The 14,535-nt window shown below is 42.5% G+C and overlaps 1 protein-coding gene across 1 annotated transcript; it reads right to left on the reverse strand.

Moving 5' to 3' along the window:
• Positions 1-13,929: 13,929 nt before the first annotated feature.
• LOC113294322 (uncharacterized mitochondrial protein AtMg00810-like) lies at positions 13,930-14,310 on the reverse strand. Its single transcript, XM_026542713.1, has one exon. It carries the CDS (start codon positions 14,308-14,310, stop codon positions 13,930-13,932), a length of 381 nt encoding a protein of 126 aa, XP_026398498.1.
• Between the last annotated feature and the right edge of the window lie 225 nt (positions 14,311-14,535).

Here is a 14,535-nt window from a genome sequence, read left to right on the forward strand (position 1 = left end):
TAAAGGAGAAGAGAAAAAATTAATTTCATTCTCCTTGAAAATTAATTTCATTCTCCCTGTCAGACTTCATCCTTTGTTCTTCAACCATTAAATTCTCTCTGCCCTAGCATTAATCACGCTCGTTTCTTCTTTGTTTCTGATTTGTTGTCTAATTTGTCTTCTTTTGGGATTTTGTTTGTGGTGGTAAGGTTTCTTTTCTTCGTTTATGTTGTTTTAAATTTTGTGTTGATTGTAAGTTTCCTGCTGCTATTGTACCTTGTTTGTGATGAAGAACATCTTTCGATGCATGTATGCTAGTTTGCCCCTGTTCTTCTTCTCAAGTCGAGGAGGCCAATGTTTCAATTGTATTGATTGAACTGTTAATTTTAGGGTTTGGGGTTTTAGGGTATACATGCATGTATGCATGTATGCTAGTTTTAGGATTTCTGAGCTATGTTGAGATGAACTGTTAATTTTGTGGTTTTTTGATCTTTGGTGATGCCCTCGTGTTTGCTTCTAACTTGTTTTTTGTACCTCCTCGCAGCCATGTCTGACCGTCTGCGGCTTCCTTATCAAACTCCGCCTTCCAGTCTGCCGAGATCCCCTCCGGGTAGAGAGTCTGATACATCTCCACCTTGGGGAGATCTCTCTAAATTGTCGCAGATGGATCCCCGCGGTAATAGAGTTTCGTCTTCTTCTGGGACGAAGGCTTCACCTCCTAGGAAGGGGGATCCATCGAAGGGCCCTTCCGGGTCTCGATACGCTGTCAGCCGTGCTCCTTCTCGTCCTCGTGATGACTCCAGGTGTACGCATCCACCTCCTCGTGGTGACACCTTCGATATTCCCCCTCTTCGTTCTATAGTGCCCGTGCAGAACCCTCTGTCACCGCCTCCAGTACTTTCTTTCAAAGTGAAGAACTCCAAAGGTGTTGTGCCGAGAGCTGAATCATCTAAAAATCCTCCTTTCAAAAGAAGAGCTTCCGAAGCTTTTGTTGGTTCGTCCGATCCCACGGAAGAAGAGGAGGCTGTCCCGGTGATACGCAGTGTTTCGGTTAGCAAGAAGAAAGTCACGTTTAAGCACATTGACCTTGAAGTTTTCAATGAAAAGCATGAGCTCCAAGCCTTCGAGGTTCGTTTCTATTCCCCTGAGGATGATATTACTTACGAGCTCATCTCGAAGTATCAGTTTGATGAGTTTCATCTGTTGACTACGGTTGGAGCCTTCGAGGCGGGTCTTATGCTTTCGTTGTATAAGTATGGTGATTCCTTTTATTATGACGTGCTGGCTGGTCGCGAAGGCTCTTCCACCAATACTCATAGTCTTTCCGTGTCGCAATTATCGGGGAACTATCTTCGTGCACTGAGGGAATTTTATATGCGGAGTAAAGGGGAGACGACGATGACATGTTACGTTCCAAATCCCGCTGAGAGGGAGTGGTATACTCCTGAAAACTTCAACAACTCCTTTGGGGATTATGTCAACAGTAGGAACCGTAAACCGTGGAGTGTTAGTCTTCGTAACCTCGCTGCTCCTCGGGCGAAATTCGTCTCTTAAGTGAGGTGAGCGATGCCAAACTGAAATACGTTCCAGGCACCGAGGGGTCGGCTCAGCGGAAACTTTTTCCTTCTCGTGAAAGGATCAAGCGTGACCATGATTATGAGTGGCATGCCACTGTCATTGAAATTGTTGGTCCTTGGGAGTATGGTTGGATTCCCGGTCCGTGCGGTTGGCGTCCTTCTGAGAGTAGCAAGCCTCGTGAATTTCCTCCTTCTCGTTATGGAGATTTCTGTCCCTGGCGTTTAAATTTCGAGGGCATGAACTTTCCTTATGCTCTCGACGTTGTTGATGGAGACGAGGAAGAGGGTTCTGGTGCTATACTTCCACCGAAGAGTGCCGCTACTACCAAGGTATGGTTATTATAGATTCTGGACGCGCCCCTCCTTTTTTGAAAATCAGACTGTGTATGAGGAAATAACTCTTTTTGTGGAACGTGTATTGGTTTGCAGTTGTCGAAAAAGAAAAAGATTGGGCCCAAGCAGTCTTCTACCATTGTGACGGGTGAGGCTGAGGTTCATGAAGAAGTTACCAGTCCAGTGAACGAAAAAGTTTGTCGAGGATGAGGAAATGTCTGATGGGGAAGAACGCACTGATACTTCCCCTCCTGATTTCGAGGAAGAGGTTGATGCGGGTTGTGATGGTGTTGATGGGGGAAATAATACCGCGGTGGCCGAGGGAAGTGTTACCGCGGAAATGTCTGCTCCTGCTGGTGATAACCCTGATGGTCCGGAATTTATCGGAGGGGGTGAGGCTGCGGAAACTCTCCCCACCATTTCTCAAGAGTTCTCCTTTGACAGGATATATTCCGCAAGGTAACTCTTTGATGATGCCCTCGGTTTTCCCGAAGATTTTTCTTTGCTTTCCCCCAATGATAATTGGGATGTGCTCGGGGATTTTGGTAAGGAAAATGCTGCTGTTCAGAATGAGGGCGCGGATGATCACATTGCGCGTGGTGATGCCGAGACTTGTACTGATGGGAAAATGATAGCAAAGGGGAAGTCTGTGGTTGACTCACCTTCCGAGGATTTCCCTCACTCACTGATGTTTGAGGGTGAGGATGCCATAATGGATTGGCTCAATAAAAAGAGTTTGTTGTTTGTTCCCCATCCTGCCCCGGTGGTTGCTGGCGAGAAAGATTCTGATGCTTATACTCGTCTGATGATGAAACTATCTTCCGAGACGCGTGTTGCCGAGATGTGGGGGAAAAGCTTGAGTATTCCAGAGGCTACCCTCGTAGCGGACCCTCCATCTTCTGTTGCTGAAATGATGGCCATAGCCGATGGGTACCAATATGGTTTTCCCCAGCAACGTGTCTTTCAGGTAAGTCCTCGTACATATCTCTTCGTGACACTCGAATCCTTCGGTGTAATAATGTTTTCCGTTTGATGTGTAGATGATGAGGAGTGAGCATTGTAACCATGTGCTGTATCAATTCTTTAAAGCGAAATCTTTGAAGCTGGAGGCTAAGCTTCGTCACAGGGAAAAGAAATTATCTGCGGCTGAGGTGGAGATAGAAGAACTGAAGAATAGCCTTAAAGAGAAAGAAAGGCTGGGTGAAGCGGAGGCTGGTCTTCGTTCAGAGCTTGCCACCGTTCGCGCTGAGTTAGAGAAAACTCGCGGCAAAGTTTCAGCTTTCACAGGTTTAGTTCTTCTCCATCTTTTATCCTTCGTAATTCCTTTCTACTACTCTGTTGTTCTGTATGAGTCTCCCCGCCCTATCTTCAGTGGGTGGAGTCCCCGAGCTGATATGGCTTCGGAATGAAAGGGCACGACAAAAATCTCGTATCAAAGAGTTGGTCGAAAAAATTAAGAGCGAAGCCAAAAAGTGGGACGCTCGGGCTGGGGGATGGCGCGCAAGGCATGTTCAGATGGTTGATATGCAAAATCTGTACAACCATGACCGTATTTTGTTCAATGGTACGCTGCTGTGGACACGTGAGAATCTGCGGGAATCCCGTGAGCGTACTTCGTTGTTAGAGGCTAGAATACATCTTCTGGAAGAGGAATTACGAAAGGCTCGCTCCCTTCCGTTTCCGGGAACTAGGGAGAGTATGATGTGTCTTACCAGAGAAAGGGACGATGCCAGAGCCGAGGTTGGGGCTCTCAGCAAAGCCCTTGCTGCATCTCGCGCTGAAATAGCCTGTCAGGCTGAGTCTGAGAGAAATCTCGAAGTATGCATGTACATACTTCACAAAGGGGTAACAGAGATAAACAACGAAGTCAACCATCTTCGTCACATGGATTCGATGAAGCAGGTAGAATTAGATGCAAGTCAATTTACTCTCACCAACCTTCAACTAGATTATAAGAAACTATCCGAGGAATATGACTATCTTGACGAAGCGCGAGACGTGGTTGTTAATGAGTATGAAGAGGCTTCGGCTTGTGTCGAAGGTATAACCTCATTTCAATGAGTGTGATTATGTCTTTTCTGTGCTAACTCCCTTTTGTTATCTTTTTCAGAGCTCGAGGGACAACTCCGCGCTGCAAATGAAAAATTTGAAAAGGCTCAATCTTCCTTAGTGCAGCAGGAAGGACAGACTAATTATTTTAAGAGTCTGGCGGCATCCCGCGAGGAGGCCGTTGGTGTTGCTTCTAAAGAAGTGAATCGTCTGTCCTCGTTGTTATCTCAAGCCCACCGGCGAACGACAGTTATGATGCATAAGGCTCGGTGTCAATTGGCGGAGGAGACAAACAAGATGCTGGAGAAGATTGAGCTTGGCCTTAAGACCGATCATGGACTCGTCAAGAGCTATCCGCGTCGTCCTGTACCTGCCTCCTTGCCTGGATCCTCGGGACCCTCTTCTGGTGGGAGCGTCCCTTCAACTCTTCGGAACAACCCTGCTGATGGGGCGGCCTCTTCCAAGTAGAAACCACGGCATTAGACTTCAGTTAGATTTTGCTAGTATTTTGTAAATAGAATGTTTTTGATGTGTTTTTTTTTCCTTCTATTGGCCTTGCCGCTCTTTGTAACCAACCCTTATGAAATGGATCCTTCTTTTGGTATACCTGCAGTATCAGTTTGTTTTTTATTTTAAGCATTGTGAGGAAGGACATTAAAAACAAAAAAAGAATGTTTTAAGTGTTTGGGTGCGATACCGAAGGGAGGTACCTTCGTGATCGTCTTGAGACTTGTCACCCCGCTGGTGAACCCTGGGCCAGAGGATTCCCTGACGGTGGGGGCCGAGGCAACGTTCTAGGATATGGGGTTAAAATATTTACATACACCCATTCCGTCGACCCGTTGCCTTAAGATTGGTTGGGTATCTCTTTCTGTTAGGTGCCTGTACGATCCTTTCTCCATTTGGGGTGGTGATGACAATGCCTATTCCTGCCCCTTCCTTATTTTTGGAACCATCGACGAAGACTTACCATTGTCTTTGACTCGCGGGTTCGAGGATATCCATTGGATCCTTGCTTTCTTCATCGGCTTCTGATATTCCCTTAATCTCTTCGTCGTTGTCCAGGGGGAGGTCTGCTAAGAAATCCGCCAAAACTTGGGATTTTTGGGAATGTTGAATTTCATGAATGATGTTGAATTGGTCCAGGTGGGTGTTCCACTTGGCTATTCTGTCTACTTTTCCCGCGCTTTTGAGGACTGCTTTCAGTGGTGCTTTGCACGGGACGCGGATGAAGTGAGTTAGGAAATAGGTTCTCAGCTTTTGAGTAGCCCATACCAATGCCAGGATAAGTTGTTCGATCTTCGTGTAGTTCCTTTCCGCAGAATTGAGGGTCTTACTGACATAATAGATAGGCTGTTCTATCTTCGTATTGGTTTTGACCAACACTGCGCTAACTGCGTCTTCTGTCGCTGTTATGTACAATGCCAAAACCTCATCAGGATCAGGCTTCTGCAGGATTGGAATTGAAGCCAGGTGTTCTTTGATTTTTTGGAAGGCTTCTTCGCATTCTGCGGTCCATTCAAACTTACTCCCTTTTTTGAGAATATTGAAAAAATGTTTGCATTTGTCCGAGGATCGGGCAATAAATCTGCCCAAGGCTGCTATGGACCCATTGAGCTTCTGCACTTCTTTTAAATTCTTCGTAGATGGCATTTCTACTATGGCATGAATCTTCGCTGGGTATACCTCAATGCCCCTTTTTGTTACCAGATATCCGAAGAATTTCCCTGAGGTGACACCGAAAGTGCATTTTTCTGGATTTACTTTCATGTGATGTTTCCTCATTGCTTCGAATATATCTCTCAGATCCTGGTGGTGATCTTTGCGCAGCTTACTTTTGACGAGCATGTCATCAACGTAGACTTCTAAGGTACTACCAATCCATGGCCTGAAGATAGCATCAACCATTCTTTGGTACTTTTCCCCTGCGTTTCGAAGTCCAAAGGGCATTCTAGTGTAGCAATAAAGGCCATGTGGGGTGTAGAATGCTGTGTGTAGTTGATCTTCTTCTGCCAGGGCTACTTGGTTGTAGCCAGAATATCCATCCATGAATGACAGCTCTTCGTATCCTTCTACTGCTTCAACCAGCTGATCTATGCTTGGCAGGGGATAGCTGTCCTTTGGACATGCCTTGTTGAGGTTAGTAAAATCGATGCATATCCTAACCCCTCCATTTTTCTTAGGAACGACGACCATGTTGGAGATCCATGTAGGGTACTTGACTTCCTTGATGAACCCTGCTTCTAGTAGTTTCCGAAGTTCTTTTTCCACTGCCTTATGGTACTCCGGTGCAACTGTTCTTACTTTCTGCCTGAAAGGTGGTGTGCTTGGTTTGATGCGCAGCTCGTGTTGGATTATTTTCGGGTCAATCCCCGGCATATCTCCTAGCTTCCAGGCGAATACATCCGCGTATTCTTTAAGTAATTTGGTTAAGGAATCTTCTCTTCTTTCGTCCATTATGGTCCCTACTTTGATCAACTTCGGGTTTTCTTCCGTTCCTATGTTGATTTCTTTTACGGGCTCTACTGGTGTGAACACCGGCTTCGGATCCCCGAGGACTGGGGCGTTCTTTGATTGCTATTTGATATGTTTCTGTCCTTCGTTGGCTGCTGAAGTACCTGTTTCTGTGTTTAGGACATTATCATATTTTGTCAAACCCCTCCCTGTGGTTTCCTTGAGGAACATGTCTATGGCCTTTTCTTTCGCGGCTTCTTTATTTTTAATTCTTCGGGTTTTTCGTTGCTCTTCTTGTTCGTTGTTGATACGATCCTGAGTGGTTTGGCACTCTCTTGCAGAGACCCGATCTCCCTTGATTTCCATCACTCCCTCAGGTGTAGGGAATCTGAGATATTGGTAGTAAGTTGCCGCCACTCCTTTGAGTTTATGTAACCACTTTCGTCCAATAATGGCATTATAGGGGGATGGGGTGTCAACCACGCTGAATCGTGTTTCTACTTTCATGGGTCCGGCGTTAACCTGCAACACGATGTCTCCCAATGGCTTCGTGGGTGCTCCGTTGAATCCGTAGATGGTGTAATAAGAGGTCATTAGCTGTTCTTCATGGAGCTTCATTCATTTGAATGCGTCGTAGAATAGAACGTTTACTGAGCTTCCCCCGTCTATGAGGATCTTTTTGAGGTTACATCCAGCCACTGGTAGTGTTAGGACCAAAGGATCGTTATGATCTTCCATATCTTCTTCGATATCTTCAGCATCGAAGATAATAGGTGAGTCCATCCACTCTTCGTGCTCGTCCACCTCTACACCATCAATCTTATATAATTCGCAGTGGTCCTCGAACTGCTTCCGTAGCCTCTTTCCTATCTGCGTTGTAAGGGAGGGCCCCGCGGCTTCGGAACACGAGATGGTGTTGATTGTGCGGTTTCCCTCTGAAAGTTGTACTGGCTTGGTCCGTTTGGATCTATCCTCGGCGACCTCCTTTCGTATGTAATGTTGGATTTCGCCAGCATCAATCAGTTTTTGGATCATTATTTTGAGGTTTTTACATTTCTCGGTCTGGTGTCCATTGAAGCAGTGATATTCACAGTAATCTTTAGACTTATCGGTTTTTTGGGGCTGTTTTCCCTTAGACCACGGCCACTCCAAATTTTCCCTTCCTTTGATCTCTCGCAAGATCCGAGCATAGCTAGCATTGAGCTTCGTGTAAACTTGATCTTCGAATTTTCGATTGTCTTTTCGCCGTTCATCTCTTCGTTTCTTCCTATCTTCGGGAGGCCGTTACACTGAGCTATTTCTTTTGGACCCATTGGTTTATTCTGCGGAATTGGTACGGTGAGACCTCTGCGGGTATGCCCTCGGGTTCTCACGCTGGATTTCTTCAAGACGAGCGTGCTTTTCAATAATTATTCGAAGATCTCCTTCTGTCTTAGGCACGCTTCCATGAATCTCAACAAATAGTGGACTCATTCGGTCTAATCCCCACTTGTAGCAGTTGATACTTACTACTGGGTCCACACTTCCTATGGCTTGGCAGATCTTGTGCCATCTGTTAGTGTATTCCCTCGTGTTTTCCTTGTAGCCAATTGCCAGCGAAAAGAGCTTATCCATTCCGGTGTTAACAGCCTTGTTGTACATGTAAGTTCTTAAGAACTTTTCTGCGAGTTGATCGTAGGAGTGGATGGAGTCAGGCGGAAATTATCAAACCAAGACAATGCCGATCCCTTCAGGCTTGATGGGAAGTATCTACAGAGTACGGCGTCGTTCTGACTCCATCTGGCTAAGACACGGTTATAATACCGAATATGTGCAGCGGGATCACTGGATCCGTCATAGCATTCGAAGGTCGGGACAGGGCACTTCAGCGGAATAGGGGTGTTGGCCAGGCGATGAGTTAGGGGCGTGGAGTTAGCCTCTCTCATGACCTCTTCTAACCTTCCCCCGCCTTGTCTAGTTTTTAACTGCCTGATCTCAGCCATCATTTCATCACGCAGCTCTTCCATCGCGCGGTGGTGCCCTACGCTCTTCCCGTGATAGTCTGACTTCGTCATTATAATCCGGGTCGGATGCGCTACTTCCCCTAGCCGCGTCTGCTACGATGACTCTTCGGTCTCGATTAGGTTCTGGTGCCTTTGAATTTGCTTCATCAAGTTGTTGGCTGGTCTTCGTGCTTAGGGCAATCCGGTCTTTTAAATCTTGATTTTCTCTGGCCAGCAAAGCTACGGCATCTGCGTAAACCTGCTGGCTCTTCAATTCTTCAAGCTCAGCCATCAGTCGATGTGATTGGTTTGACCCCTGATTAGGAGTCCCAGCTCGTGCTACGCCATGGTGCCGCCTTCTTCTACGGTTTGCACTAAAGGTGGTAGAGGTTCAGCTTCGATTGTTGGCATTTCCAAATCAGGCTGAGTGCCCATCTGCGGTGTTAGAGCCGCCGGCACAGTTTGATTCTGATCGTTTGTTGATGGCATTCCGAAGGTTGGCGGTGTGCGGGTTGATGTGTTCTGGATTCACCCTTTCTTTTGGTTGATGGAATTGATTCGTAGCAAAAGTTTTGCTGGTTTCTGCAGCCTTCGGGGCTGCCGCAGCCGTACTGTACTTTGTCGCCGCTGCTCTGAGAGCCGCGGCTGCAACGGAGTTAGCGTTCATAGGCGAAGTGATTTCCGCAGTATCCTGCCTCTGACTAGTCATTTTGGCTTTGTCTCCTTTCTGCTTGCTTCGGGTGATGACCGGGGTTGTCCTTGGTGCTTCCTTTGACGAGGCTTTGGATTTTCCTGCCTCCTGCGTCTTTTCCATCTTGGGTCCTTTTGTTGCTTTCTTTCTGCACAAGGGAATTTCAAACAGCGAGAAACAGAAATGTCCGTGCGGATCGGGTTAGTTTGCGAAATACCCTATTCCAAGATGGGGAAAAACTGCCCGAGGGCCACAGAGAAAACTTTAGGGAGGCTCATTTGATTAAAACATATGAGTTAAAATACATGGGTTAAGGTCTATTAAAAGTGCGGACTCATTGAAAATACATGAAAACGCGTGAAGATCCCTTGGAAGATGCACGTAGATCCTTTGAAAATGTACGAAAACCCACCGAAAAGACAGGTCCGTACGAGATCTAAAAAATGTAAATCCGTGGATCTAAGCAATAAATCTTTTAACCAGTTTAAACTGCATCGATAGATACTGCTAGAGAATGAAGATAATGGGTGTGTTTTTGAAGATAATAAAGTTAACAAAAGATAAATACTGCTAGAGCTAATGAAGCAGAGCAATCATATGCTAGTTTAAGGTGAAATCACAGGATAAGATAAATCTTTTACCGGGACGAAGTCCCTGTTTCTAGCGCCAAATTGTGAACACGTAAATCACGAAGGCATCTATATGTTCACAAACAATGTTCGCATTCTATACACATGCTCGCACTGATGAGACAATTGCATTGATTCCTTGGCTCAAAACCTTCGGGTTTATCATTGCCTCGTCTAATATCATCACCAGAGGCGTTCACATAGAGGAAGATAAAGAAAAAGAAGTGTAAAAGTAAAACTCGTGGAGTGTTAAATGGATGTAAAGTGCTGAAATGTAAATAAGACTGGGATTTACGTGGTTCAGCACTAAGGCCTACATCCACGGGGTTATCGTTTTCACTATGCATTTGATGATTACAGAGGTAGTCGAATGACTTTGGAGTTTACATAGGTCTGCGAATTGTAAAAGGTAAACTTACACTAACAATTCTTCTCCCTCGACTTCTCTCTAAACCTCTCTCCTTTCCGATCCCCCTCTCTCTTGGTGGAGAGGGGGTATTTATAGGGTTAGAGTGTGGGACCCGTTTCTGAGAGCCGTTGGAACCTTATCTTCTTGTGCTTTGTGTCCACCACGCAGAGGCCTTCGTTCATTGCTTAATCACGCAGAGTCATCCTCGTTCGTTCCACGGGTTGATCGACACGTACACTGCTAAGAGTGTTTAATGCGGGTAGTTGAGACGCATGCTCGTGTCAGACAAGTGTCTTTTGCCCCTGTCACGTCCATGTCAGTCAACCTTCTCTTCACCGTTGATCTTGGCTTCTTTTGGGGATGAGATAAAGTAACTCTTCAGGAGTTATTTGGTGCCCCGCAGTACACCGTGCTTTTGGTACATCTTTTAACTTCTGCCCTTGGATTTGTTCGGGCGAAGATCCGACGACGACGGGATGGGCTTCTTGGCTGTGGGCGTGTGTCATCATGTTTTGATGACTTGGTTCGCATGCTCTCCACGTGTCTTCTCACATACACGTGTTTGATGATGAAATATGTACACACAAACACAACTCATCTCACATTCCATTTCCATAGAACCATATTTAAGATGAAGATTGTTTGACACGGTTTGTCTGGGATTTCCTAGGTTGTGGAATAACACTACAACAATCTCATCCGTACCAATAGAAAGTGGGTTATGTTCAAATTTTAGAGATATTTGGATTTGTAACCCATCTGGTTCTTTGAATTTCAAAATGTATCCTCTACAACAATTACTGAGGAGAGCTTAATTCACAGTAACTCAAGATTTGTTAGTGTCCAAACTTTATATTTCATGAGATAACTTATTAACACTTATAACATGTTTGATACTTTTTTCCCATCTGGAGAGTGATACTCACTTGAATTACAGATATATCTAAAGTAGGCACAATGTCCTAATCAAATTTAAAGTAGGCACAATGTCCCATCCTAATCAAATTTAGATACAGATATATCTAAAGTAGGCACAATGTCCCATCTGGAGAGTGCTACTCAGTTGAATAATCAAATTTAAACCACCACAACATCTAAGAAACTGCAGTAAAAATCAAATGTTTTCTCTCTTTATAAACTTTTTTTTTGATTACTCGGGATCACAAATTTGGGGGTCATATATCATTTATGTATCTAAAAAGAAGTGAAAACACATAACCAGAAGTACTGCACGTCAATATCTGAAGCAATTCCTACCACCACACGCAACGGTAAATCATAAGTCGCCCCATTAACAATAAGATGACCATCACCAACTTCCGTAGCTTCCTATGGAACATCAGTTCAGAGTAAGAAACACATTCGGCATCCAAAAAAATTAACCGACTATTGACAAGAATTTCTTTTGAGCGAAAAAGTTGATTTTATTATAACAACAAGGGGAGAATAGAAAAAAGAGCTGTCTGAAGTCACACCAACAAGCCCTAATGAACCCAAGCCCACGCTAATTTGTAATGTTAATCATAATTCTCTATATAAAAACAGAGTTTTTCGAGCGTTTTCATTAACCGGAGCTTCTGGTTGATTCTAGCCCCACCATTTTAAATTTTAACCAATAAAGTTTGAGGAGAATCTTTTAGCCCCACCATATATTATTTATCCAATCACATTTTAGAAAATAATTACCCAAAATTATTAATCTTATACATTATGAAATAAATATAAAAAGTATAACATTACCAAAAATAAAAACACAAAAAACAAATCGCTAAAATTAACTTTAAAATTAACATATATATATATCGGAAAAAACACATCAATATATATGCAATATTTAATGTGATTTCATCATAAAATTAGATGGATCGTATAATTAAAAAACAAAAATTGTCCAATGTCCAATTACACTTCGTATAATAATACTCACCTAATTACAACTCCAAATTACCAAAAATTGAAGCGCTTAATTTTAGATTGCAATTACACATCCAAATGAGATTAAATTATCGAATTATTGATCAGATTTAGATCAACCATTAAAAGAAAAATACTTGTTTTGTGGATGGTTGGATCAAGGGATTTTCTTTCTTCGGAGCTTATATAAGGGTTTGTTTATCCTGTCCAATTGAAGAAAACACAGATATTGAGAGGAAAATCATGCTGGTGGTGTTAGAACATCAAATCAAGCAAACAAAAAATAACAAGATTGCGGAGAAAACAAAAAACGTTCTTAATAGCAAAAGCAAAAAAAAAGGTTCATTATTAATGCCATTTTTTCTGAATATTAATGATTCCATGAACAAAAATGAAATAAATGAAAATATTAAATATGGTATTGCAGGATATCAAAATGAAAGTGCCAATGTTATCCTAAACAATTCTCTCTTCTCTGCATAACTGTATTTTCCAGATAATTATCCAAAACTTATTTTTTTCATGTTTTTCATCTTCAAACCTAGATTTGCTTGGATTTATCTTAGATATTAGATTTTCTAGGTAGATTTGGGTTTGTGTATTTAATGCTATTTATCAGAGATATTTGTGTATTTTATTATTTTTTTAGTTTTACTGTTGATATCTTATGGTTGTTTTATGTCATGTAGTATTCGCCATTAGTGCGGTTTCCTATAGCCTTCGAGCATTTCAATGGAATCCGATGATATATTCAAGCACATCTTCGAAGACAGTCAATTTCGATGTGACGATGATCAAGATTCAATCAAAAAAAATCAATGGCTACTGGAATTGGTTAAAATAATGATGTTTAGTGCAAATTATCGATTTTACAAAGGATTTTCTCTTAGTGAAGAAGAAGAATTTCCAAATGGTGGATGCAGAATCAAAACACCATCCCTCCTATTACATTGATTACTTCTGCGATCAATAATTATGTATTTTTGTTATATTACATTTTTTATGTTGTTGTAATTTTTTGCTTTGTACTTTTTTATTGTATCTATTCGATGTAGTTGAATTAACATGTTCATGACTTCCAATTAATATAATCTAAAGAGGTTCTTCCCCTTTTTTTCCTTCAAAAAAAAAGAAAAAGAATGAAATCAAAATAAATATGGATATCAAAATATAATATTGACGGATATTATTTCCTAAGATAAAGTTCTTTTTTGGGAATTTTTAGATTTAGTGACTCTCTCTATATTAGGCCATTGCGCAAGTGCCAAATTGCGCGTTGTTTTTCTCTTAGATCTATTCTTCTTTTGTTTCTTGCAATTTAGGTTTGTTAGAATAGTTTGATGATAAGAAAGTACTTCATTAAGTGTTGTGTTCAATTCTTCTTACAAGAGTCACATGAGGACTTTAAATAGAGCACCAGAAGTAAAGGAAAAGTTACACAGCTGTAAAACAGTAAAGTCTCAAAAGATAAAAACTGAGAAGATAAAACTAAAAACTAAGCCAAGAGGTAAAACAGTAGTTACTCTAACACTCCCCCTCAAACTGAAGCAGGGTACTGCATCAGTTTGAACCTTAAATCATGAAAGTGTGAAACTAATAATCCTTTGGTTAGGATGTCAGCCAGTTGCTCAGAAGAGGGTACAAACAGAACCTCAACATCACCAAATTCATGTAGTTCTCTTACTGTGTGATAGTTAATTTCAATATGTGTAGTCCTTGCGTGAAAGGCTGAGTCTGAGACAAGGTAGGTTGCTCCAAGATTTTTACAGTAGAATTTGAATGGCCGTGTAAGAAAGATACCCAATTCTTCAAGAAGTTGAGAGAGCCACATAACATCAGTGGATAGTAAACTAACTGCTTTATACTCAGCTTTAGTTGAAGACTTGGAAATTGTAGGTTGTTTCTTAGATTGTCAGCAGATTAAGGAACTTCCCAAGAAGACACAGAATCCAGATGTAGAAAGTCTAGTATCAGGACATCTAGCCCAGTCAGAATTTGAGTATCCACTGATTGATGTAATGTCACCCGCAGATAGAGTAATGCCAGCATCTATAGTTCCCTTCAAGTATCTGAGTATGCGCTTGACTAGCAGAAGATGAGAATCTGTTGGGGCATGCACAAACTGACATACATAGTTTACTGCAAAGTTGATGTCAGGTCTGGTTAAAGTGAGATACTGCAATGCACCCTCTAAGCTTCTATACTGCAAGGGATCTGCAAGTAAAGTTCCATCCAAGATAGAGAGCCTCTTATCAGTGGTAGATGGAGTGTTGCAAGACTTACAATCAAGCATTTTTGACCTTGTTAGAAGATCAAGAGTGTACTTCTGTTGTGTAAGAAGAATACTGAGGGTAACTAGACATATCAGCTTTGTTAGAGCACTACCGACCGAACTCCCAAGCGTTGCTATCTCAAGATTGTTTGTCAATGTTAGTGATCAAAACTATAATTCTTGATTTCTAGTCTACTTATAGTGATGTCTCGGACTAGGATAGATTGCGTAGTTGAGCATTAGACT

The sequence above is a fragment of the Papaver somniferum genome, chromosome 7, assembly GCF_003573695.1.
Source record: "Papaver somniferum cultivar HN1 chromosome 7, ASM357369v1, whole genome shotgun sequence".
Taxonomy (NCBI): domain Eukaryota; kingdom Viridiplantae; phylum Streptophyta; class Magnoliopsida; order Ranunculales; family Papaveraceae; genus Papaver; species Papaver somniferum.